Source organism: Thunnus albacares, chromosome 21 (genome assembly GCF_914725855.1).
Source record: "Thunnus albacares chromosome 21, fThuAlb1.1, whole genome shotgun sequence".
In the NCBI taxonomy this organism is placed as follows: Eukaryota; Metazoa; Chordata; class Actinopteri; order Scombriformes; family Scombridae; genus Thunnus; species Thunnus albacares.
In genome coordinates, this window is record NC_058126.1 from 22537505 (window position 1) to 22565222 (window position 27718).

Genomic DNA, 27718 nt, shown 5'->3' on the forward strand with positions numbered 1-27718 from the left:
TTTGTCAAAATTTAGTTAAGAACAGAATCTCACTTAACATATTGCCATATCACATTTCTATGCCATAGAAATTTATCATTTCAAATAAATCAGCATCTTAAATGTGAAGTTAGAAAAACACACAGCTAAAAACCAGTCAACTACACAGGTAAAGCAAGGGAAACAAATCCAGTTAAAGCTAGCTGGATATAGCTACTGCTAGCCTTGCTAAAGCTAAGCTGTATCCTGTAATTAAAATACATAATTTTGAAAAACTGCAATCTTGGTCATTTACTATTTTATCCCACATAAATAAGGCATTAATTGAATCCAGTAATGGGTAACAAAAACATGCTAAACTAGTCTGCTAAATAGGTAACTAGCCTAGCTTAGCAGAATTGATGTAGCTGTCATCTCAGCTATTTTACTTGAGTGATATTCACAATGTGGAGTGGTTAAACTCTGGAATATAACTCCTATATTCCAAAGTCTTTCCGAAAATGCAGTAATATTTTGTTGTAGCCTAAACAAATGAAGTCATCTTATCCATCTGTTTTCTGTCAGCCTGTAAACTTCAAACCCTTTTTTCTCAACTTCAGCTTTTCCCCTCTGCTTTTTCTTTGTGACTGTGGATGCAATCAAAATAATGCCAAATGTTACTTTTCCTCTAACATCTCTTAAGGTCCAGCTCCAACCAGCAGTTGGATAGTGAGCCTGAACAAGTCCCTCTCTGTAGGGCACCGGCAGCGCACAGCTTGTTTTCAGTCTGTCTGATTTCATTTCCGTCGCTCTTTCTTATGCACAGATCTCCAATTTGTACTTACTGGAATACAGTGAGGAGGAGAAAAAAAAGCACTCCAGTATTTCAGGAATTCACCAACCACCTACAAGTGACATCTGAAATTAATTGTGCATGGAGGAGTAGAAGGGGGAAAATGTTTTCCATAGAAGTAAAACGCGTGGAGGTCGGAGTCTATATTGCATGAGCAATAGCACTGAGGGAAAACAATCTTTTACACTGAGGGGGAATGAAATACTGCGGCTTTGATTGGAAAAATAATAGAAAAAAACGAGGAGCCCCTAGTTTCTGATTATAAAAACAGAGCCTCTGAATTGTATCTTTATGATTTCCTGGAATGAATGCCATTACGTCTGAATGAATGGGAGCCAAATGAACCTAAACAGAGAAGAGGCAGTATGGTACCCATTTTAACATATGCACTTGTATTATTTTTGTGCTTCAACACTGTTCAATGTTTGTGAACTTGCACCTCTTCCTAAAACTGGCAATCAGAGAGATGTTAAATTTCTATGTCTGGGATATAAAATCAGAGACTGCTCCAGACAATTTATGGAGACATAAGATGCTAAGATGAGTTGTCAAATTAAATTTATATTGTAGCATTGCTTGTGTGGGAGCAAGATCGCCAAAAAATCATATATCAAATAATTACAATGGCTTATTGGTGACTATAAATTAATTATCAAGACAAACCTGGAGGATGGAACCCTTTAAGGGGTTAAAGATAAATCTAAGCGGTCACAAGATGATGAACAAGACAGGAGAGAGGAAGAACAAACATCACTGCTACTTAAAATTATCAACAAGTTTTTTCTAGTGAAATGTTGTGGAGTTTTACCTCTTCAGGCTCCAAATGTTGGGAACCAGTCCTGATTATTCAGGAATCTATAGCTGGTACTGCTTTTTATTCTACAACATTAAAATCAGGAATCTCTGAAAAATACTATATACGTTTTTGAAAGATTTTGAAAGATAATGTATATACTACAACAACTATATATGCTGTGGTCGTTTCCGAGCTGAGTGTGAACTTGAACTAGCCCTGCGACTGTGCATATGCAAGTCCATATGAGTGTGTATCTACTCAGCCAGGTCTATCCAGTGATGGGAGCCAAGGCTGGGGCTGACATGCAGGCTCTCAAACAGCTGATAAGGCCCTTGCTGGCTGCAGTGCAGACTGTAGATTAAGCTCTTATAGGAAAGGGAGGAGAAATCTGGCTCATGGGGATGAGGGGAGAGAGGGGGATGTTAGTGATCACCCCCCCAGCACAGGGCCAACATTATTATCTCCACAGCCCCAACACTGTCTCCTCAACCCCCTCCACTTCTACTATCCTTGGAATTGCCTTGTCTATACCCTCCTTTAGGGGCCGCCCGCAGATGGCCAAACATTCTGAACACAGGCCTGATGCTCATGTTCAAGGTTTCTAATCTACACACTGGGATTTGCTGATTTGTCGGGCTGACTGAGGTTTACCTCACATTTAAAGGTCCCTTTTTCATAATTTTGCTTCCAAATGTTTGGCATTGAATGTACCGTTGAATTATGTGCCAGAAATTAACCAAATTAGTTCAAATCAAATACAAATTTTGAAGAGCTACCTTCATAGAACCACTATTACTGAGTCCTGATATAGGCTTGCAACACCAGCTCAAGGGATTTCAAGAATGAACGTTTAATTTTGAGAAAAATGTCCTAATGTTGTGAGATCAAAGTGAACATTCAAGAAAAAAAAAAATTTCTGCCTGCCGTGAGCTTGGATCGGCTTTAGCCCCATATGACCCTGCACAGGATAAAGGTGACAGTGTACTCCACCAGAACTGCTTATCTGATGATTGAACTGCTTCAGAAACCCCTCCCCAGAATTCGGGTGGGGATGCAGCCAACAATTTCGCTAACTTTCCAAAATCAACATTAAGAGACAAAGCTAGAGCAAGAACGTCTCTCTCTAGCTTGCTTTTTTCAATCCATTTCATTATACAACTATTTCTGTCATTTTTCATGTGTACAACCAAGTGCAACACTATGCATGCCTTCTAGGGGAGACCTTCTGAAAATGTGTGCCATTATTCTATTATCACATCTTGTCCCTCTCTATGACGGTCAGATTTTCACCCTGTCTCTGAGTGTGGCCTTTCGGAACAATTTAATCACTTTTGCTTTCTAACGTGGTCGGACAACATGTCATATGAACTAGTTCTTTTTAGTATAACCTGGCCCTAAGTGAGTACAGACAATGTTAGGATGATTCTGTCCATAATGATTCTTGAAATCTCACTTAAACAACAGTGGGGTTTTATTCCAGTTGTGATGCTGCCTGGTGTTAGCCTGGCCTCGTCTTGGAAAAAAGGTGGATTTCCATAAATACTATAAATGTTAAAGGTGTACTCCAGAGATTTAGTAACACACTTCCATAAAGTCAGGGGACTTACAAGAGATCCGTCAAAATCTGTGAAGCAGACACTGTTATATCCTGACTTTTACTCACCCGAATGGGTCAAGCTTCCGAAACACTGGATCCTACACTTCCCACAATGCAACTTTCATTACACCTCTGCTGCCTCCTAAATGTCCACCTCTTTCAAACCCAACACTCACAGCTTATAATGCATGCTTCCTGTTAGAATTTTAAGTATCTATCCCAAAAAAGATAACCCCCGATGACATCATCAGGGTTATTTTTCAAACATACAACTGTTTTTACAGACCTGATAGTACTCCTTATGACAAGTAAACTAAACATAATGTATATCAGTATTGGTGATTCCCCTTTGATTTCACCTTAAAACAAATTAACATCCAATTTAGTATCTTTGATCGTCTGGGAATATGTGAAGTCCTATAACTTGAAATACTTCACATCAAGTCAGTTCCTCTTCCCAGCACACTAACAGCTTTGATAAAACAACAAAGTACATGTGGTGGTATAATTGCAGCACCATGGGCTCTGGGGAGTGTCACATGTAAATATATGGCATCACACATGCATTCTCTCGTCACTGAGCAAAGGCACCCAAGAGAGCCTGTTGGAGCTCTGCGGATGAGCTGGGTGTGTTTCCATGGATACCCACCCATGCCCTGATCACTGTGGTACAATGGCCATGTGTGCTCGTGTGTGGTGCGCCCATGTGACAGTTCATCTTCCATCACAGCATGCAGTCACTGTCTCAACAGGGGCCTGATCTGGCTAACACTGAATGGATGTAACCGCTCTACTGTGCAGTGAGAAAAAGAATGTGCAAACCACCATGGCTGCTGACACTCAGAGGCTTTCGTTGCCAGAAACTCTGTGCCAGGCTCCAATTAAGCATCCATGCATCCTATACTGAAACAATGGTACTGTTGGTGGGTACAGTAAGTCCCAGGAATTCCCATACAGCATCAACACATAGCTGGACGCCAACAGTTTACCTCATGGAGCGACGTGGAGTGTTAAAGATACAGGCTTGGGTCACTTGATTGTAGCTTTCAATAACCACATTTTTCAGCAAGTACACACCACTGCAGATACACAGTAGGAACTCTGCAGCCGGAGATACACACAGCGATAACCTCAGGGGCCTCGGCGTGCGGCAAGGCATTCCAGCATTCCCTGCTCCCTCTCAACACGTCCTATTAGAGAAGCTGAGTGAAGCAAAACCAATGGTGGTGTTGATGAGTGGGAAACCTGTGAGTAAGATGGAGACTGGATGCCCCAGGGGCCTCCAGAACGCTTGTCCCTCAACCCCGGAAACCAGCGTAAAGACCTCTCACAATGTTGCTGGGACAATTTGTGGAACTGCAAAGGGAAGTGCTTTGGAGATTACTTTCTCCACACAGCTCACAGGTCTTTGTGGAGTCTGTGGAGGTAAGTAGAAGGAGTGGCAGTGTAGTGATCAGATGGCTTGATAAAATAACTTCTGAAAGTGTGCCAACTGATAAGGCCTCCACATCAAACAGCATAACACCATGTTCTCCTGAAGCAAAATCCTTTTCCTTGCATGCTAACAGCAACTGGCTGCTCAAGACTCAAAACTTTTAAGGGGCATTCAACCTCAAACACATGCCAAGATCTTTTTCATTCCTTCTTGTTTTTCCTACTTTCCCCCCTCGCCGTGTTTCCTCAAATCCCTCCCATGTTTTTCGAACCCTCAGGCCACCTTTTTACATTCTTTCAGGCTCTGAAGGCACATTAGGAGCCAAGAAAAAGGCAGCAACATAAACTCTGGCCATCGCCCTGCTGAACCTCTGGACTTCCCGAGAGAGGGCCAATCCATCTTGGACTTTTTGCCAGTTTTCCTAATAAATCAGAGCCCACAGTGTGCCGCCTGCAAACACCCCGGAGGAAGGTCACTGCTGGGCAGGTTAGCCAAACACATCCTTGGTCCCTTCGCAGACTAAAGTGCTCTATCACTGTGAGACAGTCACATAAAACACTTTGCAGTGGCTGGAATGGGGCAGCAAAAAACGTGATTAACCTTGACACTGACCTGTGGCAACCTTTTAGCAAGTGGCCACAGTTTCTATCTATCCCTGTAATTACCCCATAAATGCTTCAATAAATGGGGTGCGGTGCCGTCCCAGAGAGGTCTATATATTAAAAAGTACTGCACATTCCAAACCACCAAATACAAATCAGAAGATTCACAGTGCTGACATCTCGCTCTTTCAAATGAACCCCAAACACCCAGCAGTCCCATTTCATCAAATTCCCCTGAGGTGTTGATTTCCCCACCCAGTGCTTCTCTAACCACCGCATTTCATAACCACTCTGTTGCTCCACCAGAGCAGATCCATCAGTCAGAAACTCACTCATGGAAATAAACAAACTCTGCAAAACCTCAAAGAACCCTGCCACTCTTAGAAGAGAGGGAAGAGATGACTGAGATAGAAAGAGGGCCGGGATGAATTTGAAAGAGAGATGTAAGCTAAAAGTGAGGAGGCAGGGACAGTGAGTGAAGTTCAAAGGCAAGGGGGGTTATGAGGCAGTCTTCTGCCTCTAAACCTTTCCTCCCCATCTGTGCTGTGCCCTAGTGGCAAAGGGTGTATGGGTGGTAGGTGGTAGTTAAAAGTCTATCCCTTCACCCCCCTGACCTCCCACGGCAATGAGCGGAAAAACAGCTGTGGGCTGCACACTCCCTGCTCCTGAAACACTGTCCCATGGGCTTGAAACACACACATACTAACACACTCAGGCACATTCATAAGATGTGAACCTGCAGATGCACTCTTAACACACATACCCTTTGGTCTCTTCTCTTTCCTTTAACTCACAGACTCATACATACTCTTAGGTTATGTAACTTCAATCAAAATCAGGATGTGAATGACCTTTTCAGTGTGTCGACTTCTTACCAACTCCGGCTTGGCCCACATTTTGAGCTATGTGATTAGTAGACACCGGGAATGTAAGAATCCTCTGGAAGCTGAATTAACATGAACTGAGTTAAAGTGGTGTATTTCTTTTCACATATTTAACATGACAGATCAACCAGCGGATTTTCAGGGAGGTCAATCCATTCAACAGACTTCACCACAAAACTGGCTGACTGTGGCTCCAGTGAGCTGGTTGACCACGTTGATGGGACGTCTACTTCTATATAAATCTGAGAAACACACGCTAGCACCATTATGTCACTGTGTTAGATCATTCGCTGTTAAAACTTTAATCCAGATGTAACATCTGAGGAAACGCCGTCAGTATTCTTTTTACTATCATTTGTTTTAAAAAGTGATAAATATTATAGAGACAAAGGCAGTAAAAGGTAATCAGATGAACAAAAATATCACTGAATACATCATTTAACAATACTATTCCTTAAATAGTTCAAATAGCATGTAAACAGAAATATGAATCTCTGTTCTTTTCATTTAACCTCCAATTGGTTGGTAAAAAGGATAAACTGTTTATTTTTTCTGTAGTAGTCTACCTGTACAATCAAACTCAATTTAATATAGCAGTCCTGCAATGAATGATGATGCTCTACCACTGAGTTAGGCACCTCAGGTGTAAAAGCTTATCTACACCAGTTAGTTTTATTGTAAAAAGTTGGAATGGGCTGAGAAAAACATGTTTTTCTAACCAGACTGATGAACACACACTCATCTGAGAAATCAAATGTATAACTAATGATACACAAAACAGAACTGCGATGGCCGGGAATCGAACCCGGGTCAACTGCTTGGAAGGCAGCTATGCTCACCACTATACCACCATCGCTGTGGTGTAAATGGAATTTTGCTGCCAACTCAGCAGTTAACACTGATGTAAACTGCTGTAAAAGTACAGAGACAGGAGGAGCAGAGGAGAGGAAGAGGGAGGTACACCAGGAGGAGAGAAGACATGAATTTAGAATAATTTGATGTATCACTATCTTATTTTATTTTTCTTCTCTTTAGCTTTCCTATTTTGTTCTTAGCACAACTTCAATCATTCATTTGTATGAAATGCCTGTCAATACAGGTTGTGTTAACTATACAGTATACTGCATGCTACTGTAGCATCACTGTATAAAGTCCTGCAACAGTAACAGTAGCTTATCCAGTTAGCTAACTCTAATGCAGCTATTGATCATCATAAGTTTTAGTTTATTTAACATTATGAGACATTAAAAGCACACATCTACAAAATGTCAAGGATGACAAATCAAGACCTACAAAGAAAATAATTTAATCATACCAGGAGTACCTGGAGTTGAAGTTTTTCATGTTTCATGTTCATGTTTATGCAGAACACTGAACTAAAGACAGTCAGCTACCACAAACTCCAATTAAATATTCCAACAATTAACGCTGCAGGTAATGGAGGATGTTATGGAAATACAAGTATAGTGTCTATGAACAGTTAATTAGCAGAGAGGCTCACTTTGTTAGTGTTTGCTTGCCAGTTGTAATGCTGTGGGAGGTTATGCAGTGAGGCTACAGCAGTATGCAGTATTAACTCTATTTACTCTTGTGTACTTTTATGAAGAACATTATCCTCAGCTAACAGGTATTTGTCCACACAAACTGTGGATGAATACTTGCCCTCCCTGGCATCAAGTTTTAATAAACTTTATCAACTTACTGAAGGAAAAAGAAAAACAATAAACATAAAAGGCTTATTTTTTAATCAACTGATTGTATGCTAAGGAAATGTATCAAGTTTTATATTTTTTATACAGTCCTTTTTAACTAACTTACAGTATTCCGTTGTGGGGGGTTTTTTGTGTGTTTTTGATACATCTGATACCTATTAACTGCCTTAAGTCAGTTTTGGGGTTCCATAATAAGCGATCCCTGTGTTTTCAGTTTATAGTAAACGCTTGATTATTCCATTCATATTGAAACATTAAAGTAATAGAAAAACTTCCATCGTGTTTTTGTTTGAGGTGTAGACACATGATGTTGTAAGTTACAACATCCATGTAAACAGATTTTGAATAAAGATGAATCTAGTGAATATACAGTTTATGTTCCTTATTGATCATCTGGCAAGCCCTGCATTAGTTTCCACAGTATTTCCTTTAATTACAACAGAGCAGGTAGATGTACAGTCATGTATACATCAATCACTCCCTTATTCCAGGTCCCAAACTTATGCACATACAGGCTTCAGTAGCACCCTCCAGTGTCTGTGTTTGGAATGACAGTCCTGCAGATGTATCCTCTGCAGAAGCTGCTCCTGCTCTCTCCTCATCTCCTTGGTGAGACATCAGACATCACCCAAGGGTGTCCACCAGTGCATGAGATAAAGTAACGATAATAAAATGGAGGATGTTTCTGAGATCTCCAAGAGTCCTTAGCTCTTTTGCTGATTTTTATTCTTCAGGGATTCTAGCAAGCCCTTGATCCTCTCACTGGCCGCCTCCCTTTTCCTTTTCTTGCGACTTTTGATCCCTGCAATTTGGGAGGGCAGAAGGAGGGTAGCCAGTCCCCAAGGTGTGGGACGACCTGCAGGACTGACGGTTTCACTCTGCTGGAGCAGCCAGGAGCTCTCCTGACACAAAGCCACGAAGCGGTCTAGTTGTGTGGCGTTGACGTTCTTGCTGACGTTCAGAGAGGTTTCGAAGGGGTTCTGGATGTGCAGCGGGGTCACCTCTGGCTTATTCTGCTCTTTGCCCTGGAGAGAGGGAAGGGAACAATGCTGGCAGATGAAAATATGTTTGTGAGCAGCAGCAGCCATAAGCGCAGTCCTGCATGTACTGTACGTTATGGTCCATCTATCTTGTTGGTCATGCTTTTAGCGCTTTGCTGCTGTATCTGGGGCACTTATGGCTGACTGGAACACCTCTCTGCAGGCTAGCAGATAGGAGAAGCAGAGACATGGACATGGCTCTGGAAGACATTTTGACTTGAAGTGTGAAAAAGGAAAATAATTCAGAAATGGGAATGACAGGCTGATATAAAAACCTGCAATTCACCCTGAACGAGTTAGGAACGGATGCATATATGGTCTGCACCTCCATCTAGCAGTCCTGGCCATCACATGAACCATCAATATGAAGGTCAGAGAGAAGTGAAGACACTTCCATGGTACTTTGCATGCACATATCCTTTGCTAAAGCCGCATAGAAAAGGGGCTGGAGGGATAAAGGGATGGAGCTGTGGGGGGCAGGAGGGACAGAAGATGGCAACATAAAGCCATCAGTCAGAGGAATGGAGCAAACCGGAGAATTGTGGCACAGTAAAGCAGATTTATGGCTGTTTCTCCACTTGTGAAAGCCTATAGGTTTGGGTCACGGCCACCGTCTACCTGCAGGCTTCCTCTGCTGTGTCAAACTTGATATTAGTCTCATATATTAGACCGCAGGGTCTCACTTTACCAACAGCATCAATTCATTAAACTCAAAGCACTAGCAAAGTTCCTGCATCTCATAGAATGTGTCACCAAAGCATAAAAAACAACTTTATCAACTACATTTCTAGGAGAAGAAAAAATAGGTGATGAACACGATGTTATTCAATGTTACAAATTATAAGAGTGAGGTTAATTAACTATCCTGTCCAGCTTGAGAGGGAAAATTAATTCTGAATGCTCCACTGATGTTCATTTTTCAGATAAAGTATGACTTGGAAAGAGTTTCCCGCCTTTGGCTTGATGTTTCCTCTCCAATGTATTCATTAAAACAGTAAGTCATACCATCAGTGTATGAAAAGTATTGCACAGGCAAATAGAATAAATATGTCTTTGTTTACACTTAGCCTGATGGAGCTCCTAATTGGGATCTCAGCTCAAGGGCGCCGGGCCCCGTGGGGCCGACATCAATCACACATGACAAGGACAGCTGTCATCTGTGTGTGTGGGAAGACGCCATCCAACCAAACTGCCTTTATTACCAACAGATTCTCTGTTGCTCTCTCTGTTGGAGCTCAGCTCTGGGACTGGGAGGGAAGTTGAAAGAGGGCTGAACTGGCTCTCTGCAAGTGCTGAACGCCTTTATGTTCTGGTTTTTCACTGATGCAACAGTTATGAACCACCCAAGCAGCAGGATAGTCTAAGGGTTGGATAGACAATTTTGTGAGTAAAGCCTGACTGCTACTAGATTTTTGTGACCAATACCAATATTGGTATTTGAGAGCAACAAAAATCTGATAATGACATATGGCCAATATGCATTTTTTTTTTTTAACATAAACCTGTATCATGCACAAACATTTTTTGATAAGGATTCCTTTCATTTTAAAAATGTATGTGCAAGATATTTACTCAGTGGGATGTTTTACAGTTGAAAAATAAACTTGTCAGTACAATTTCTGTATTATCGCAAACATATCTCTAGCATTTCTGTATTGACTGATTTAACTTTTTGGTTATTTGCATACATATACAAAGACACAGATATAGGTCTATATGCAATGAGCTAATATATTCATATCTTTATTTGTGAGGATGCCTGGTTGCAATATCCATGAGGAAGAGACTACAGACTGTAGCCCTTTCCAGACATGGAGTATGCAACACCACTACCTTCATCAATCTGTTAAAAGGGTGTTAAAGTTATGTTTTTTGTCATTCAGACAGGTGTCTCTTACATTAATGTTCCTTAATCTGACAACATTTAATTCAGACTTGCGCTTGGTGTTACAGAAATGTTGACATGTACCCACTAGTAAGCAATTTTACATAAAAGTGACTGTCCTTATTTAGACGAAGACCAACATGTAAAACTGTCATTACATTTACATTACAAGGTGAATGTCTAAAATGGGCAAATGTGTGAATTAATTTCAACTTGATACATGCTAAATGCTTAACTATGTAAACTGTCATCATTTGGGCAAATTCTTTGGTTACATTGGATATTGTAGATAAGAATAATCATACATACCTTTCTGATATTTATGGACATCTTAGTGAATGCAAAAGTGGCGTAGAACTCAAAGAATTCACACAGCAGTTGCTCTGAGACAAAGAGAGAAAAGTCACGTAAGCATGGAGGGCCGCTAACGGAAACATCGATACCTATCAAAGTGAATTGCAGCCCTACAGCCCTGATTCCACGCTCTTGTGCTCACCTAGTGTTTCTGTGTTGCTCTGGAGCTGGATCTTGCTGAAGTCGCTGACAAACGTGCAGTCGTTCCCCTCAATCACGCTCTTGTCTGCGGGACCTTGTGGGACGAGAGCGGGGATACAAGGTAAATGACTGACTTTACAAGTCTATGACGGCCATACAGAAGACAGTGGAAACAGAGAGACACAAAAGGAAGGAGAGAGAGCGGTGCCTGTCTGTGTGTGTGTGTGTATCATGTTGGTCAAAGAAACAGAAAGAAGACAGCATGGGTCATGTCCTTGTTGGGCTGGTTTACTTCTCCAGCAATGCCCTTGTTACCAGTCTCCTTCAACATGATAAGGCTAGTGCGTGTGTGTGCGTGTGTGCGTGTGTGTGTCTGTGTGCTATGCCACTGTTTAAATAGCTGCCTGTATCCTCGTGCGTGTGTCTAGGGGAGGTGGGGTCATCGACCTTCCCAGAGTGATGGGCCTTTTATTGTCCTGTAAGCACTCTGTGTGATAGAGTCTGCGCTAAACGGAGCCGAGGAGGAGGAAGAGGAAGAAGAGGAGGGGGGTAGATTGCTTTTGGAAGGCAATTATCAGGCAGCCAAGGTGACAGCGAGAGGGAGAAAGAGAGAGATGGAGTGGGTGCAGTGGACTCGCAGGCAGACTGGTGTGTTGGTTCTTACGTTATCACAGGACACTGGGTTCCACATTCATTACACGTGTACACATGGTAACAAGAAAGTAACGTATGCCTGTAAGTCTGTAAGTCACTGGGATTGTACAAAAATTAAATAAAACAACTGCAGACACTCTGAGGTTATGGATGAAGGACATGCTTGCTACTTTAGGTTGCTGGGTCCTACCAGGATACATTTATATTTTTGACATACCAAAATAGGGCTGTAATTCCATCAATTTCAATTTTTATGTTTGGACAATGTTTAAAATGTCTAAATGGTGAAAAAAGTTATGACAATGTGAAAGAATAAGGTCACGACAGTCCCATAAACTGTGAAGTGAAGAGTTACACTACATAAGCACCTGCAGCCGTTTACAGGACTGCAGGTGGATGGAGCTGGCTATCTTGTGTTGAATTTAACAGTTGCATCTACAAGAGTGAAAATGAATCTGCACTCTGGTTTGTGCTCTCGGTTCTTTTGTTTGTTAACTAGGTATCATCTCCGGTTATGAAAGTTAAAGTGCTGGGAATTGACTTAACAGTATGCAAATTCTACTTTGTTCAATCTGTCTCTACCTGCCAGAAACTAATGCCAGCTAGTGGTCAGCAGATATCAGGTTGATCTTTTGTCAAGAGACACAAAGCAGCAGCTGTTGAATGAGTAAGACTTTTCTTTTCTGTTCTGTCTGTGCTGAAACTAAATAGCCATGCTCTATTTATTTGACTCATCGAGAACTAACAGTCCATAACTGTGTGGAATAGCCTGTAACTAATGTATAATGATAACCGCCTTGCAGGTGGTCCACATGATGTCTTAAAAATTAGGTTTCATTTCTGCATTTTGCAAGAGAAAGAATCTATTAAAATTGTGAACTGATCTTGTGCTTGCAAAAATTCCACATTTATTTTTCGGGCCATGTCGTCCAGCCCTACATCAAAGAAACACTGAGCACGTCCTGCTGGTGTTAAAGTACAGATACTCTAGAATAGGAGTTTCCAACCCGGAGTCGGGACCCCAACAAGTGATCTGAGGGCTCGTGAGATGCTCAACAGGATATTATGCTTACTGTGTGTTTTCAGATTTTCCTCTAATCTTTTTTTTCTTTTAAATTAGAGTGTAGAATAATTCTACCTCTATAATTTATTCAAATACAAAAAAAAGAAAAAAAAATCCTAATGTTGTTGAATTGGTCACACCTGGTAGACACATGCTACTGGTGACAAGGGGTTGAAAGTGAACATAGCTTTGCTTTTAAGGGTTGACAAGCCAAAAAACCTGAGAATCATCTCACCAGAAATCCTCATCATAAGAAGATTTGCTACTTTTCTCTTGTCTTATGTGATAGTAAACAGGGTTTTTTGTGTTTTGGGCTGTTGGAAAACATCAACATTTCATTTTTTGACCAAATAATTGATCAATTATTCTAGACAATTCCTGTCAGATTAATCAATAATAAAAATAAAAAACACTAGAAGACATCTCCTGAGTGAAATCTGGTGTAGAGTGGTACCTGCAAGGTCTCGGAGGTGGTCCAGGGTGGGGATTATTGGAGGGCTCCTCCTCTGCAGGAAGAACAGTACCATGACGGTGAGGGAGAAGTTGGTGATCCAGGCCCCGGGGATGCTGCTGGTGATGCCATGAGCTCGGGCCCAGCAGCGCACGGTGAACACGAGGGAACGCACACGTGGGTCCAGTTCACCGTACAGGTAGAGCAGCTCTGTGCTCTTGATGGCCACCCTGTGGAGAACATACAGGAAGACAGAATGAATCAAGGATGAATAATGCAGAAAAATAACCTCTGTAAGTATTATATATTATATTATTGGATTTTTATCACTGATGCATAAATATGCAAGCAGCCTTTTACTGTCATAGTAGGTTCAAGTGAAAGTGTTTTAAAATATTTTACATAAGCTACTGTTGAGTAGTCATAACATTGCATTATTTTAAGAGCTCATCTTATGTGTTGTATGTGTATCTTAAGCTGAGACTAAAGCTGTCAGATAAACGTAGTGGGGCTAAAAGTATGATGTTTTCCTCTGAACTGTAGCGGAGTCGCAGTAGAAAGTAGCCTCAAATTTGTACACAAGTACAGCTCTTGAGTAAATGTACTTAAAATTCCTAATTCATCCAGTGGTGTTGATCAATGCCGCCCAGACGACCTCACTACGCCACTGCTTGCTTTGGTAAAATATTTCTATTAGAGCTGCAATGATGAGACCATTAACTGATTAATTGCCAACTATTAAATTATTTTTCCAAATTCTCTGATTCCAGCTTCTCAAATGTGAATATTTTCTGGATTATCTAGACTTCTGTGTCAGTAAACTGAATATTTTTGGGTTGTGGACAAAACAAGACATTTGAAGACGTATGTCACCTTGGGCTCTGGGAAACAGTGATTGACATTTTTCGCCATTTTCTGACATAAACAATGAATTGATTAATTGAGAAAATGATCATATCATGAGTTGCAGCCCTAATTTCTATACCTGTCCAGTGTAGGCCTGTTCTAAAATGTCTGCAGTTTGTATTTAACACCTTCCTACAGATCTGATTAGAAAAAAAGAGCTGTGAGTATAAAATGTGAGCACAAATTCTCAGCTGACTGAAAATTCAAAACCTGTAAAAATGTATGTAACTTCCTTCATAAAATCAAATACTGTATTATGCTGTATGTCAAGGCTCAGTGACACCAAAATCACAACTAAACCACCACTAGAGAGCAGCATTCAGCTCGGCAGTGACTGACTCAGTCACACCCAGCTGCCATTTGCTGTCACACACACATCATGGACAGGAAAACGCTGCGCTTCAAAGATTTCAGATCACGATTTGAAAAGAAGAAAAGTCCCCCTCACATCCACCCACACCTTGTGGTTCAAGGCCATTTCCTTAGAAACTGCAGAGTGGTTTTCTGTACGTTAGCAGGTGTGAAAGTGTTTGTGTATGCATACATATGTCGGCATCAATATCTTTTTAGGTTGAAAGGGAAGAAGTGAAACACAAACAAGCCCTTTGACTCAGTTTCACGGTGGAAAGGATGCAACTGAACTGTCGCAACACTTCCTGCCAAAGCATGGTTTCTGTTCGGGGGGGGGGGTTTTGCAACGCTAGTGTGACCAAAACAATATCCTGGATCATATAGAACTAGCAGTTTCTGTGAAGTAAGAGGGCTATGACAGACTGAATTTGACATTTCGAGACATGACCCCTCTACTGTACGAAACTGACCCCTGCTCTAATGATCCACCAGAGCCATGACAAATAAGGCCTTGGTTTCATGGTCTGTGTGCGCAGGATGAATACCTGTTGTTGGCTGTGAGGTCACACTGAAAACCAGAGGGTTGGTGGGCGAAACGGACCAGGGGGCATCGAGCATTGAGAATCTTCTGCACCCCAACACATCCGGGACCAAACTGGTCCACACATGTCCCGATGACAGACAGGATGCTCTGGGTGACAGCCCGCTCTGAGTTGGCCCGCTTCATCTGATACTCCAGCGACAGACCTGCTTTTGGCTGCACAGAGAGATAGTGCTGTCAGCTTTGAAGAAGGATAAAATGAGGGTTTAATGTAGGGCTGCAACTAACGATTATTTTTATTATCAATTAATCGATTGGTTTATAAAATGTCAGAAAACGGTGAAAAATGTTGATCACTGTTTCCCCAACCAAAAGATATTCCATTTATTATCACAGAGGACTACAGAAACCTGAAAATATTCACATTTGAGAAGCAGAAATTTCTTTCTTAAAGAATGACTCCAAACGATGAATCAGATATCAAAATAGTTGCAGATTAATTTAATAGTTGGCAACTAATCGATTATTTGACAAATTGTTGCAGCTCTAGTTTAATGATATTCAATGATGTTATGTGACACATCAGCAGGAATTTGTACTGCATTAACAGCTCAGATTTGGTAATTAAGAATAGTTAAAGACAGTACAACTGCTCACATGAATGAGATGACAGACCGATCTGCTTTACAAAAATAAAAACTAATTTCAATGATTCAGGTACAAGGTAATCACCATCCCTGGCAATCTCCTGCATTTTATTCAGGCTACTATGTTTATTTTCAGCAGATTTATCCATGATGAGATTTTTCAAATGAATAAATATATCTTCTATTATGTGAGAAGACAGGGTTGTGGTTTGATCATCAGGATCTGTAGCCTATTTTTGCAGTTCTGCAAATGATCTGATTTCAGTTCTTACAGCATATTAATCATTAAATCCTCATTATATCCATATCACAATTAATTTTGATGCTTTTAAGACATACTATAGATCATCTAGATTAATTTAAACAAGTGCTTCAGGGAACAGTGGGGAAATTGTTTGCTTTACTTCTTGAATGTGAAAATCATCTTCATAGCACAGCACCCCAGTGTGTCTGTAGTATTTTTAAAAACATTTTTCTAGTCTTGCAGAATCAGTAACCTAACCAGTAATATTTTAGTTTTCCAGTTGTAATGTGTATTATCTGTTTTATTTGTTTATTTCACCTTTTTCTCATTTAATTGCTGTATTTTATTCCATTTCATTCTCCATACTTCTGAAAAGAACTTAAAATTAAAAATTTCTAATCCTCTTGTAACTTTGTTTTGAAAGCTGCTGTGTAAATTAAGTTTATTATGCATGTCATTTTTTCACATCTGTCTTCAGTTTTGCTCTGTGGAACTGAGCCCTTATGAATTGCAATGTAGCCATGGCCACATCAGCTCGTAGTGGTTTCACATGGCAACTGCAAGTGGAGAGCGGTGCTTCTTTTAAACACAGCTCAGTATAATACAAAATGTGTATATTATTTTGCTGGCAGATGTATTGTTCCTTTGCAACTTTAAAGATTTTATGTATGGCAACTAAAAATGTTATGTTTGTCTATACATATGTAGTCATCAGCTTTAGTTTTTTCAATACTTAACCAAGTCTAGTTTAAGACACCAACTAAACATCCCAACATCCATCATTACCATCTTTATATTCCTTCCACTGATGCTGTCCAGGTCCAGAATCATATCCAAGTCACAGCCCAGCTTCCCAAAGCCGTTCACTGATGATCCAAATGGCCTGATGGTGCATTCTGGGAAATAAGCAGTGGCAATGTCCTGGAGCAGAGAGCAGACGAGGAACCGCAGTCGGCTGTTCTCCTCTGTAAGCTGGTAGGCTTCTGTCAGGGAGGTTATCTGTTGGGCTATCTGAGGGGGGATGAATAGACGGGCCGTGGTCAACACAATCCTTTAGGCATACATGTAATTTCTTTCAGAGATGTACCTAAATGGATTCACACAGATCTGTCTTTGAAACAGCCAACCACTTACGCTCTCCTCTCTGGACAGCCTCTCTATGAGCTCGTTGATGGGAATGGTGGTTTGTGGTTGGCTTTGTTGGCTCGACTGCTGGTTTGAGTCCGCTGGGCCGAGGTTTCTGAGTGACAGCAGTCTGGATTTAAAAGGCACCATGGATTCATGGCTGGCGCTGGGGATCGCAGCGCCTTCAAGAATTGAAGCAACACTTTCCCATTTAGCAAACTCCACTACCGCATACGTGCCCTGGAGAATAACACCAATGCACACAACTTAAGCATCCAACTAAATCCTAGCATGACACTGAAGATGCACACACGAGCACACATTGATGAACAACACTTATGTATCTGTGGTGAGGAGTCTTGCACTTACATAGCTTTCATAAGAGAAGTACTTCTTGATATCTCCATGTCTTGATAAATACTTGAGAATCTTTTTCTCACTGGTTCTGGAGGGGCAGCTGATGAGAACAGATCTCTCCGCCTGTTCTTGTCTCTCTGCCTGGACAGCATACAAAGACTTCCGTCCATCCTTTTCATCTGAGAGTAAGAAAAATGCAAAACATTCAACAAATGCAATATTCACTTTCAGTTTTGCTTGGAGGGAAAACATTTATTTATTGAAACTGTATATTTCTGTGTGGTCAGCAAGGCTGTTTCTTGCTATATGCAGACTATGCATGTGCGTAGGGCCCCCTTGACCGCTAGGGGGTCCAAGTATTTTTTTTTTTCCTCAAATATAAATTGACACTTTCAGTAATCAAGTGTCCTCATGTGTTAATCTAAAACACATACATTATTTGAGCTCACAATGACTAAAATAAAAGGTATGTTTAGATCAAAATGCAGTTTTTATTCCAAGAGCTCTTTGCCTTACAAGCAAACCAATTTCAAAGTCATCATCAGATTCTCACATATTGATGTACTGATGGCTGAGTCAGTCAAGTCTGACAATCTGACAGTGAGATGACTAGATCAAAGACAACATTTAGACAGATAGGCTATTTTATGCAGTTTTATGTTTATTCTTGTTCATAAATTTATAATTTATCCAAAACATTGTGTGTGTGTGTGTGTTTTAAAGTCATTTTATTGGTTCATTATTTATAATTTGCATGTTTGTTTTGATTTTGATATTAACAATACAACTAAGTTCCTTAAATTGAAATATGTTTTATATAAAAAGTTGTATATATAGAATATGATGCAGATTTGGTGTGTGTTCACGAGTGCTTGAAAAACAAGAGTCTGCATAGGGCCCCTAAAGAGCTAGAAACAGCCCTGGTGGTCAGTATACTGTTGTGGTCAGACAAAACTTTGCAGCATTTGTTACAGGCCCCAAAGAGAGGGGCTGTCAGAACTACATAGAAACTCTTAATAAAAAACATATGTGGCAATGTTAACAAGCAAAATGCATGCATGCCACAGGTCACACACACACGTTCTATATGTGTCAAGTCTCATGAACTGCTCGGCATACATATCCACAAAGCAACATCTACTCGAATCGAATCTTCTCTGAAACAACAGCAGAGTCACTTGGAGACTCCATTGAAGTAGTACTCATTAGTGGATAAATAGAAAGCCGAATTTTACCGAGCCACTGGTGATGTCTTCAAACTTTCATTTTCTATTAAATAAGCTCCTTAACTTTGGATATCCAAGGTTTCCCGAAACATGAAGATTTATGAATGAAGTGTGGATCAGCGATGTATCAGAGGTTTGTTTGACATCTTCATATACTGACCAGCTTCGTCTTTCCGCGGTGCTTCAGTTTGCGCAGCAGCAACGTTTGTTCCAATACTTCTAAGAAGAAACGTGTCGACCCTCTGTAGGCACGTCGCCAGGCTGCCCCTTCCCCTCATATGTAACCTGCACACTGCAATGGAGGACGCCATTGCTGCTGTCAAAGAAATGAAAGGGCGCATGCGCCTGGCTGTATCTACGGCTACCGAGAGGCGCGAGACAAGACGTCATTTTGGCGATATAAATGAATACATGATAAACATTCAATGAAACTGGAAGCCAAGAATGTAATACTATACTATGAAAACAAAAACCAGAGGGTTCAACGGATTGTACGTTTAGTCATTTTAATGGGAAAAATTACATCCATACATCCAAGTTCTTGAATTTAGGAAGTATTTGAGTCTATCCAACTTATAGAGTGTTGAGCATGTTACTGAAAATTAGTAACGTTAATTAGTTATAGTTACTAGTTACTTTGTAACGCGTTATTCTCAACACTGCTTATAAACAATAAGAAATGTGCACATAAAGTTAGTATGCTCCAAGAATTCCTTGGAGAAATATGATTTTATTGCCTATCTTTTCTGTTAAGTTATTAATTTATATTATTTTTTATTGTTGTTACTTTCACTGTCTGTCCTGTTACCATGTTGAATCCATCCATCCATCCAACTGCAAGTGAAGTCATGTCTGTTATGTTATCTGTTTTTCAATATGATGCCTGAGTGTTTTCTGTCTTAATGTCACATGCTCTAAGTGACTGTTTCTATGAATAAAGAGATGGGGGGAATGATAAATACATGTACCGTTATGGATGACTGGTCATTACTCAGTGGTGAAGAAGTTTTCAGATAAGTTACTGAACTAAAAGCAGACATAAACCCTGTAACAATAGTCCATTATGTCCTGCAGTAAAACGTTGCTTAAATTACATAAATATCGTTAGCAGAATATACTACATGTATATACTTATAATTACTGCTGTTACTGGTGCATTCACTAAGTATGTAACGGTTGTAGCTGCTGATCAATATAAATCATATTTCGCAAACTCTATTTTTTTAAGTGTTCAAATAAATGTAGCGGGGTAAAAATACAATATTTCTCTCGCAGATGAAGTGGAGTACAATTAATTAGCAAAAAATGGAAATACTAAAGTATAAGTACCTCAAACAATGGAGTACATTAGCCTACCTAAGTAAAACTAGGTCACTGGTTCACTGAGTGTGTTCATGCAAGTTTAAAATTTAATTTAAACGTGCTGTGGTGAACTTGAACATGTCTAACGTGTTATATTTCTATTGTGCATTCACCATATGCCACTTACATTTTCCTCAGGAAACTACCCAGCGCTTCTTTGGAAGTGGATGACACGTGATTCTGCGATTGCGCCACATGAAATTTGATTTTCATCTGAGAAAACAGAAGGGAAAACGAAACCTACGCAGAATAGAGCGCTGGCACCTTACATTAAAGCCCCTCCGCCTCCGCGCTGATCGGCTCCACTTCCTCTGTTTACTTCCTACAAACAGTCTGGCTAGTCTCAGTCAGTCAGACAGTCGATGTTGGACGATGGAGATGCAACAGTCTCGTGGAGCTTGAGATTCACAGATCACGGTGAGTACTTCCTGTCCTATTCTTCTATATCTCATCTGACGTTATAATCAATATCATATAATAATAATAGCTGTTACACAGAGATTGGTTGTAAAGTCTATATCCCGAATTGTTACTCTCATTTTGCTCTAGACGCAGTTATTCTGAGAATGTACATTTCGATTGTGTTCAAAAATCTATCTCGGTTATTTTCTCAAATTTAACAAGTGGGTTTGGTGGGAAAGGAAACCCCTCTCTTAAAAAAATATGTTTTGCAGATGTGTATGATTTGCATGCAGTAATTTGTGTAACAAGCTATTCCAAAAAGCCAAGCAAAGTGCGTTAACTAGCTTTTTCTCTTACAAACAAATAATCAGCATTGTGGGTATTTTATAGTTGTAAAATAAGGTCCAGGCTTTCCTGGGGGCTTCCCAGCTTTACTGTGAAACTCCCCACATCTGCTTGGAAAACAATCTTTTAAGCCCCTCCCTGTGTCTCCAGCCAGCTGAATCAAAGCAAAGCAGTGTCATTGTAAATCATGCTCTCTACATACTCCGATGAACTTTTTAAAGTCATGAACTGACTGATCACTGATAGGATCTCTTGTAATTCTAAACAAAAAACTGCAAACTGAACTCCAGATGTTTCATTTCAGAGCGAGCAGGAGTCAAGTCAAGCACCAAGATGAAGTACAAATATGACAACGGCATTGATCTGCTATTGGCTCACATGAATTTAGAGGACATCATCAACGCTGCAGAGACTCTCTATCAGCTGGAACAAGAGGAGGAGGAAGGGGGTTTGTTGTTGGAAGAGGGGCTCTCCCAGGAGGAGATGTATGAGAATGAGGAGGCTGGGGACTCAGTGGGCTCGGGGAGTCAGCAGAAGGACTATAATGATGGGGTTGGTGGTGTTCAGTACGGGACGGTGACGGACCTCCTGTCCTTTGTCAACCAGCTCTCCAACATGCAGACGGCAGCCCTGCAGCACCTGCCCGAGGAGAAGGGGGTCTTGCTGAATAAGGTGAGAAGCTGTTTTTTGTCTTTTCTGTTTCCATAACAAGACTTAATGTCAGTGTGCATGAACATTTGTCTGACTTAGATGACCTTTAACTATCAGACTAGAAAAACATGCAGTATTTCCCTTCTTTTTTTTAAAAAACTGACCTTTATTTGCAGAAGGGCATGGCTATAAAAAAAGGCCGCTACCAGATCAACATGGACGTTCTCCTGTTTCCATGGAAATTGACCTACAAGAATCACGGCTGTGACCTCGTGCCTAAGGGCTCATTTGGGAAAGTCCACTTGGCCCAGGACACAACCACCAGGAAGAGGATGGCTTGCAAACTGGTGAGTCCTGCTGAGCAATGCCTGGAATTCAACCTGTGCTGACTTCTCGAAAATCTTAGCTCCGGGTGCCAAATCTTTCATCTGCCAAGTACTATTTGTTCACAGAGCAACTGCTTCTGAATGAATGTTAAAGTCAACATGACATTTGGTATGTTTTCCTTCGAAGTGAAAGAGGAACAGTGCTCACTAAAAAAAACATGTTTCTGAAACAAATTTACAAAATGGGCTAAGAATAATGTAAGAATGGAAATTTAATAGTAACTTCCCTCAGCTCCTCTGGATGTTTTTTGACACTTAATGGTAAATTCATACTAAAATGAATTTATAGGCATGCTTTAGTTTAACTCTAGCAGTCCCTGGCACACTTCTCAGTATACACTGTTCTTTTCATCCTATTCACCTGAGGCGTGTTTACTCTTTTCTACACAGAAAATATTGACAAATGAGGAAGTAGTTTCCTAGTCTGGTGCTATCACCAGATATGTTGACACAGTGTGGTGAACACACACTTACCAATGCACTGGTGCAACCTTCCCGGCAGCAGTTTATGTGCTTGGTATCTGAGTTACAATAGATTTCCTGCATATCAGCAGACAGCCTTACATAACAGTGTCGTCAGTTAATCATGATTTAAGGGTTGGCCAGTGTTGCAACAAGCATGCTTTTAAGGAATAGTTCCACATTTTAGGAAACATGTTCATTTATTTTCTTGCAGAGTTAGGTGACAAAATTGATACCACACTTAAACACACTATAGATAGGAGATGATTAGCTTAGCTTAACATAAAGACTGGAAACAGGGGGAAACAGCTACCCTGACTCTGTCCAAAGGTAAAAAAAAAAAGCTCACTAATTAACATGTATCGTGTTTAATCTTTACTGGAGTGCCTGGCAAACTCACAGTCACTCCGGGAAGTTACTGCGCCCAGCCAAGAAATAGTCCAGCACATAATGCCCCATAATACATCCAACTTTTTCATTTGTACACTTTGTTATTTGTACTGATTAAACAAAGTGTTAGCTTTAGAAGGTGCTAAGTAGTGTAGGCATTTTTTTTTAACCTTTGGACAGAGCAAGGCTAGCTTTTTCCCCTTGCTTTCATTCTTTATGCTAAGCTAAGCTAACTGTCCACTAGCTCTAGCTTCAGAATTATTGTAGAGACATGAGGGTGGTATCGCTCTCATCTCATCTAACATGCATTTATTTACATCTCATCATCACCCTCACAGATCCCCATGGAGAACTTTAAAGCAGCTGACATAGAGTTTCAGGCCCGCTTCCGCCATGAGAACATCGCTGAGCTGTACGGGGCTCTGCTGTGGGACCAGAGCGTCCACCTGTTCATGGAGGCTGGCGAGGGCGGCTCAGTTCTGGAGAGGCTGGACAGCTGTGGGCCCATGAGGGAGTTTGAGATCATCTGGGTGACCAAGCAAGTCCTGCGGGGCCTGGAGTACCTCCACTCGCACAATGTTATCCATCATGACATCAAACGTAAGAGCAAGAAGAAAAAAAACATTGTTGATAGAGCATAAATAGTTCCGGAAATGGAATGATGTCAGTTTTTAAGAGAGTCTTAAGTGGTTGGCAGGAAAGAAGTGAATCAGTCCAAACATACCACAGAAATCTGACACTGACAATATTTTAAAGCAACTGATTGAAATGAGTTTCCTCTTGTGTAGGTTTGACAAACTATTTCTGAGGAAGTGAAAGGTAGTCAGGTTACACTGACTGAGACTGGTAGCTAATGACTGAGATTACAAAAAAAAAGGCTTGTTACAGTAGGTGGGGCTCAGCTGAGGTTTGATGTCAGATAGCTCCACATTGGTTGGGATCAAAGCATTCTCCAGAGCCGTCTGTCAGCCATCATGGCCTAAAGGCTGTTTGGTGTCTGGAAATTCCAGCCTGCTTCTTATGCCATCTCCTCCACAGAAGGGTTAAATGTAGGGTCCAGAGAGGCGAGTGACTTAGGAAAATGGCCAACCTGGCCCTCTGACATGTTGCTGTGGTTCTTAGTGTTCCCTGCCTACGATCAAAATATGTAATTATACCTCAGTAAGGGTTTTTAAGCACAAGGATGAGACTTTTCACAAAAGGCTTGTCCTCAAATCATCTGTTGAATTCCTTTGCTAAAAGCATGTGACTTCTTCTTTGAAGGCTTCGGTTGCCTTTTCCCAGTTGAAATCAATGCAAACTGAGTGCAAGCCAGTACAATATGTCTGACAAGTCACTAATTAATCCTTTTATTTTATCAAACACCAGCCTGCACAGCATAGCATAAACACTGCAAATGTACAACACTCTCTGACAGGCTGTACCTCTTTAACATCTGTGAAACATAACTTTTCATTTTCTCTTTTTTTTTTAGCCAGTAACATTGTCTTGATGTCAGACAAGGCAGTCCTGGTGGACTTTGGCCTGACAGTGCAGATGACAGAGGATATATACATTCCCAGAGACCTGAGAGGAACAGAGGTAAGACAATAAACCAGAGATCTGATATGTGTATTGTGGTAACATTGTTTACAACTTTCACAGGCTTCAAGCCAAAGCCTGAAATGGATAGATTTCTGGGTTTTTTTCTTTTGTAATTGCCACTCTAATCAATACTTGTTTGCTAAAAAAGGCAGCAGTCACTCAGGCTAGACTTCCTTGGGGATTTTAAGAAATAAGTCTCGAAGACTTGTCAGCACTCATCTCTCTTTTTCAAAATGATTACAGAAAGCCAATGATTGGCAAGTCATTGTGCTCATTGACCTCAAAGATGCTAATAATAGCCTGCTCTTTCTTGGGGCTCTTGGCGCTTGCACGTTTTAATCAGCACTTGGGAAATTTTAGGCGTAATCCCAGAGTTTTCTCATGAGTCTTTTTCTCCCACCCTGCATCCTCCTTGCTTCCCCATGTTTTGACCCACATGTTTGCATATGTACTCTGGGCCTCTCATAGCTTGGCTTGTGGAAAGTCCCAGGGCAGACACCCAGCAGTAATAATACAAGAGACACAGAGCTAGTAAATACACTGGGCTGCTCAGGCTGACATGAGCATGGGAGAGCAGGCTGGAATTTCCAGCAGAGAGAGACAAACTCTGGTAGTGAGTTTACTTTTCACACTCTGTACTGCTCTTACCTTGACACACATAGCGTGGGTCTAAAGGTTACAACAGAAAAACCCTTTAATGGTTGCTTGTTTTCCTGTTTGGTTTGGCACTGTTACACTCATTGGAATGAAAAAAACAAACAAAAAAAGAGGAACCACTTTCATAACTTTTTCTGCCATTATCTTCTGTCACTCTACTGTATCCAATTCATCTCATTATCCCTTCTTTTATCTAGATGTATATGAGTCCAGAGCTGGTTCTGTGTCGCGGACATACCACCAAGACAGACATCTACAGCCTGGGTACCACTATCATTCACATGCAGACTGGTAGCCCTCCCTGGGTGCGGAGATATCCACGCACTGCCTACCCATCATACCTCTACATTGTAAGCACTTGTTTAAAAGAATCATACTTACATGCCTCAAGATAGTATCTTTACCTTGCAGCATTTAAAAGAGTGACAAATTTTTCCATGACTTTGTTCAAGTTTTCCATAGCGTAGATTATCATGAGTAAGAACAGCGTGTTTGCAGAACGTGATCGATGACCCATTTAGTCAGTCACTACTTCTGTTTCTTTTAAAGGCTTTCCATTACATGGGTTCTATGCTTTTAAGAAGTGCTCTTTCTGTTTTTGAAATGATTATCAGCTCTTTTCATTTAGACACTGTTACTCACTTCCTCATGAAACTGTTATGGGGAAGTAATGTGACATGGCAAAGTCACTTTTCTACCTTTCTTTGTTCTCTTTCACCACAACTAAACTTGTTTTACAAGCTGCTACTCACAGTGTAACTCACAAAAGAAAAACTGGGTCACAGCTGCTGGAGGAATTCTACCCTGTTTTTTTCTCTTTATCACAGGCCTTGACTGTCTTTACAACTTTATTTTTGTCTCTGTCACTGCAGTTTTCTCTAATGCCAGTTTTGCCTTATCTCTCTCCCTGCAGATCCACAAGCTGGCACCCCCTCTGGAGGACATAGCGGAGGACTGCAGCCAGGCCATGCGCTCCTTCCTGGAGCGAGCCCTGGAGAGTAACCCTGCTCTGCGGAGCTCGGCGTCTGAGCTGCTGAAGGACGAGGCCATCAACCCGCCCAGGGAGGATCAGCCACGCTGTTGGAGCCTCGACTCAGCGATGGAGGAGGCCAACCACGCCATACTGCGCCAACAGAGCCAGCACCATGACACCACCCAAGGTAAGGACTTAGGTGTGGAGGTTGACGGTGTTTCCTGTGATACACATTTATGAATGCAGTTCCACTAGAAATAGTAACAAATAATTTTATAACACTAAGTCCTTATTTTTCTTTTCTGCAGAATCTTCGCTGTACTCTGAAGACTCTGGCCACATGAAGAGGAAGGGCTCTTTGTACATTGACTTGGGGGCCTTGTCAGGTTACTGTAAACTGGTGACAGGCCCCCCCACATCAGAATATGGCTAGCACTGGACCATCATGGCCATTTATTTTGCCGAACTTTAGTTGAAGACAACTGATAATTTACCATTATCCTTCTTTGACTGGCTAACTCTTCACTGTTGAGGACTGATGAACAGTTCAGGTGGACAGCTGCAGGTGGCACGGCTCACTGATGAACTCTTTACAAGACTCAGGATGACTTATAATGAATGGAATTAGTTGAGCGTTGACGCTGAAATGGGCTGATGTTGCTCAGCAACACTGCTGGACGGTGTTTGAATGAGATGCATTGTGTATTAATGAGCATTAAGTTTTGGTATGAGTTCCCAGAGCCCCTTGAGGGATGTTTGTACATGCTTTTATTTCAATGTGCACAGTAACAACTCAAATATATGTTTTTTTTCTCATGAAACTAGAATTTATTTTATCACTAACAATGTAAGCTATTTGTTCAAGTATGTGTGCATTATGCAAACATGATTGTATGTAGTTCTTTATGGACTTCCTCCTGTTAGTTCCTGTGGAATATTAATAGCATGATCATGCTATGCAAATGACGCTTCTGTGAAATGCATGCTGAATCTGATTGTGTTTTGTACATCCTGTGAGATGAGGCCAGCTGTGCTTTTGACTTAACAATGTTTGAAAATGGAAGGGTGTAATTTTGCTGTTGCTCCAATAAAATGAAAAGCCAGTACTCTCTGTGATTTTTCAGATTGCTCAATTTGGATTTTCGCTTCACAAATAAAAGAGGTACCCTTTGAAATGAAAACTTTCAGTGAGCCAGTATGTTTCATGTTCTGTCTGTGTATAAGCTCTACTTTCTTTTTCTATGTCCTCACTATTTGACAGTTGAACTCCTGTAAACTGAACATGTGAACAAGTGCAAGAGATAATGCAGGGATAGTCATTTTCAATGTATAAACTGCAAGTTGAGCAATAAATAAGATGAATTCATGTCAGTATAATATCTCTGAGCAACAAGGGTTTTTTGCTTGAATGCTCTCATGATTTCCAGCTGTAAAACCAGAGGCTGTGTGCAAAGATGTGGTATTTGATACGGAAATGACAGTCTACATCACTGATGAGTGTTAATGGAAAGGACAGATGAGTTTTGTTCGTAGTTTACGAGCGTGGCTCCATGGTGACATATGAGTAGGCGGGGGACACTTGACTTCCCCCCCTCTCTCTCTTTACTATAAAAGTAAATATAGTAATCACACTGGAAAGTGCAGCCTCTGCACTTAATGCACCCACATAGACTGGTATGGAATG

The 27718-nt window shown here is 40.9% G+C and overlaps 2 protein-coding genes and 1 non-coding gene across 3 annotated transcripts; 1 reads left to right on the forward strand and 2 right to left on the reverse strand.

The window, feature by feature from the left end:
* Nucleotides 1-6909: 6909 nt before the first annotated feature.
* trnag-ucc lies at nt 6910-6981 on the reverse strand. The gene has a single exon. It is a non-coding gene; the product is annotated as a tRNA-Gly (tRNA).
* Nucleotides 6982-8247: 1266 nt separating this feature from the next.
* On the reverse strand, nt 8248-19167 carry LOC122972472 (mitochondrial poly(A) polymerase). The gene is made up of 9 exons (XM_044339601.1): nt 18983-19167; nt 17609-17775; nt 17249-17479; nt 16901-17125; nt 15228-15439; nt 13429-13655; nt 11259-11351; nt 11072-11145; nt 8248-8862 (listed from the first exon to the last, which is right to left on the reverse strand). Exons 1-9 carry the CDS (start codon nt 19161-19163, stop codon nt 8542-8544), a joined length of 1731 nt encoding a protein of 576 aa, XP_044195536.1. The 5' UTR covers nt 19164-19167; the 3' UTR covers nt 8248-8541.
* Nucleotides 19168-20325: 1158 nt separating this feature from the next.
* map3k8 (mitogen-activated protein kinase kinase kinase 8) lies at nt 20326-27205 on the forward strand. The gene is made up of 8 exons (XM_044339602.1): nt 20326-20601; nt 21236-21603; nt 21759-21929; nt 23159-23420; nt 24295-24401; nt 25259-25411; nt 25975-26221; nt 26343-27205. Exons 1-8 carry the CDS (start codon nt 20547-20549, stop codon nt 26465-26467), a joined length of 1488 nt encoding a protein of 495 aa, XP_044195537.1. The 5' UTR covers nt 20326-20546; the 3' UTR covers nt 26468-27205.
* The last annotated feature ends 513 nt before the right edge of the window (nt 27206-27718 follow it).

What these genes read in the sequence shown, in the direction of transcription:
- LOC122972472 (XM_044339601.1), bottom strand. Translation starts at nt 19,163, where the DNA reads ATGCGCCCTTTCATTTCTTTGACAGCAGCAATGGCGTCCTCCATTGCA. An exon ending in ACTTCTCTTATGAAAGCTAT is followed by an intron (nt 17,480 to 17,608) that starts GTAAGTGCAAGA and finishes GTTATTCTCCAG; the next exon opens with GGCACGTATGCGGTAGTGGA. An exon ending in GTGGAAGGAATATAAAGATG is followed by an intron (nt 15,440 to 16,900) that starts GTAATGATGGAT and finishes CTCTCTGTGCAG; the next exon opens with CCAAAAGCAGGTCTGTCGCT.
- map3k8 (XM_044339602.1), top strand. Translation starts at nt 20,547, where the DNA reads ATGTTGGACGATGGAGATGCAACAGTCTCGTGGAGCTTGAGATTCACA. An exon ending in AGAGGATGGCTTGCAAACTG is followed by an intron (nt 21,930 to 23,158) that starts GTGAGTCCTGCT and finishes TCACCCTCACAG; the next exon opens with ATCCCCATGGAGAACTTTAA. An exon ending in GCACCATGACACCACCCAAG is followed by an intron (nt 26,222 to 26,342) that starts GTAAGGACTTAG and finishes TCTTTTCTGCAG; the next exon opens with AATCTTCGCTGTACTCTGAA.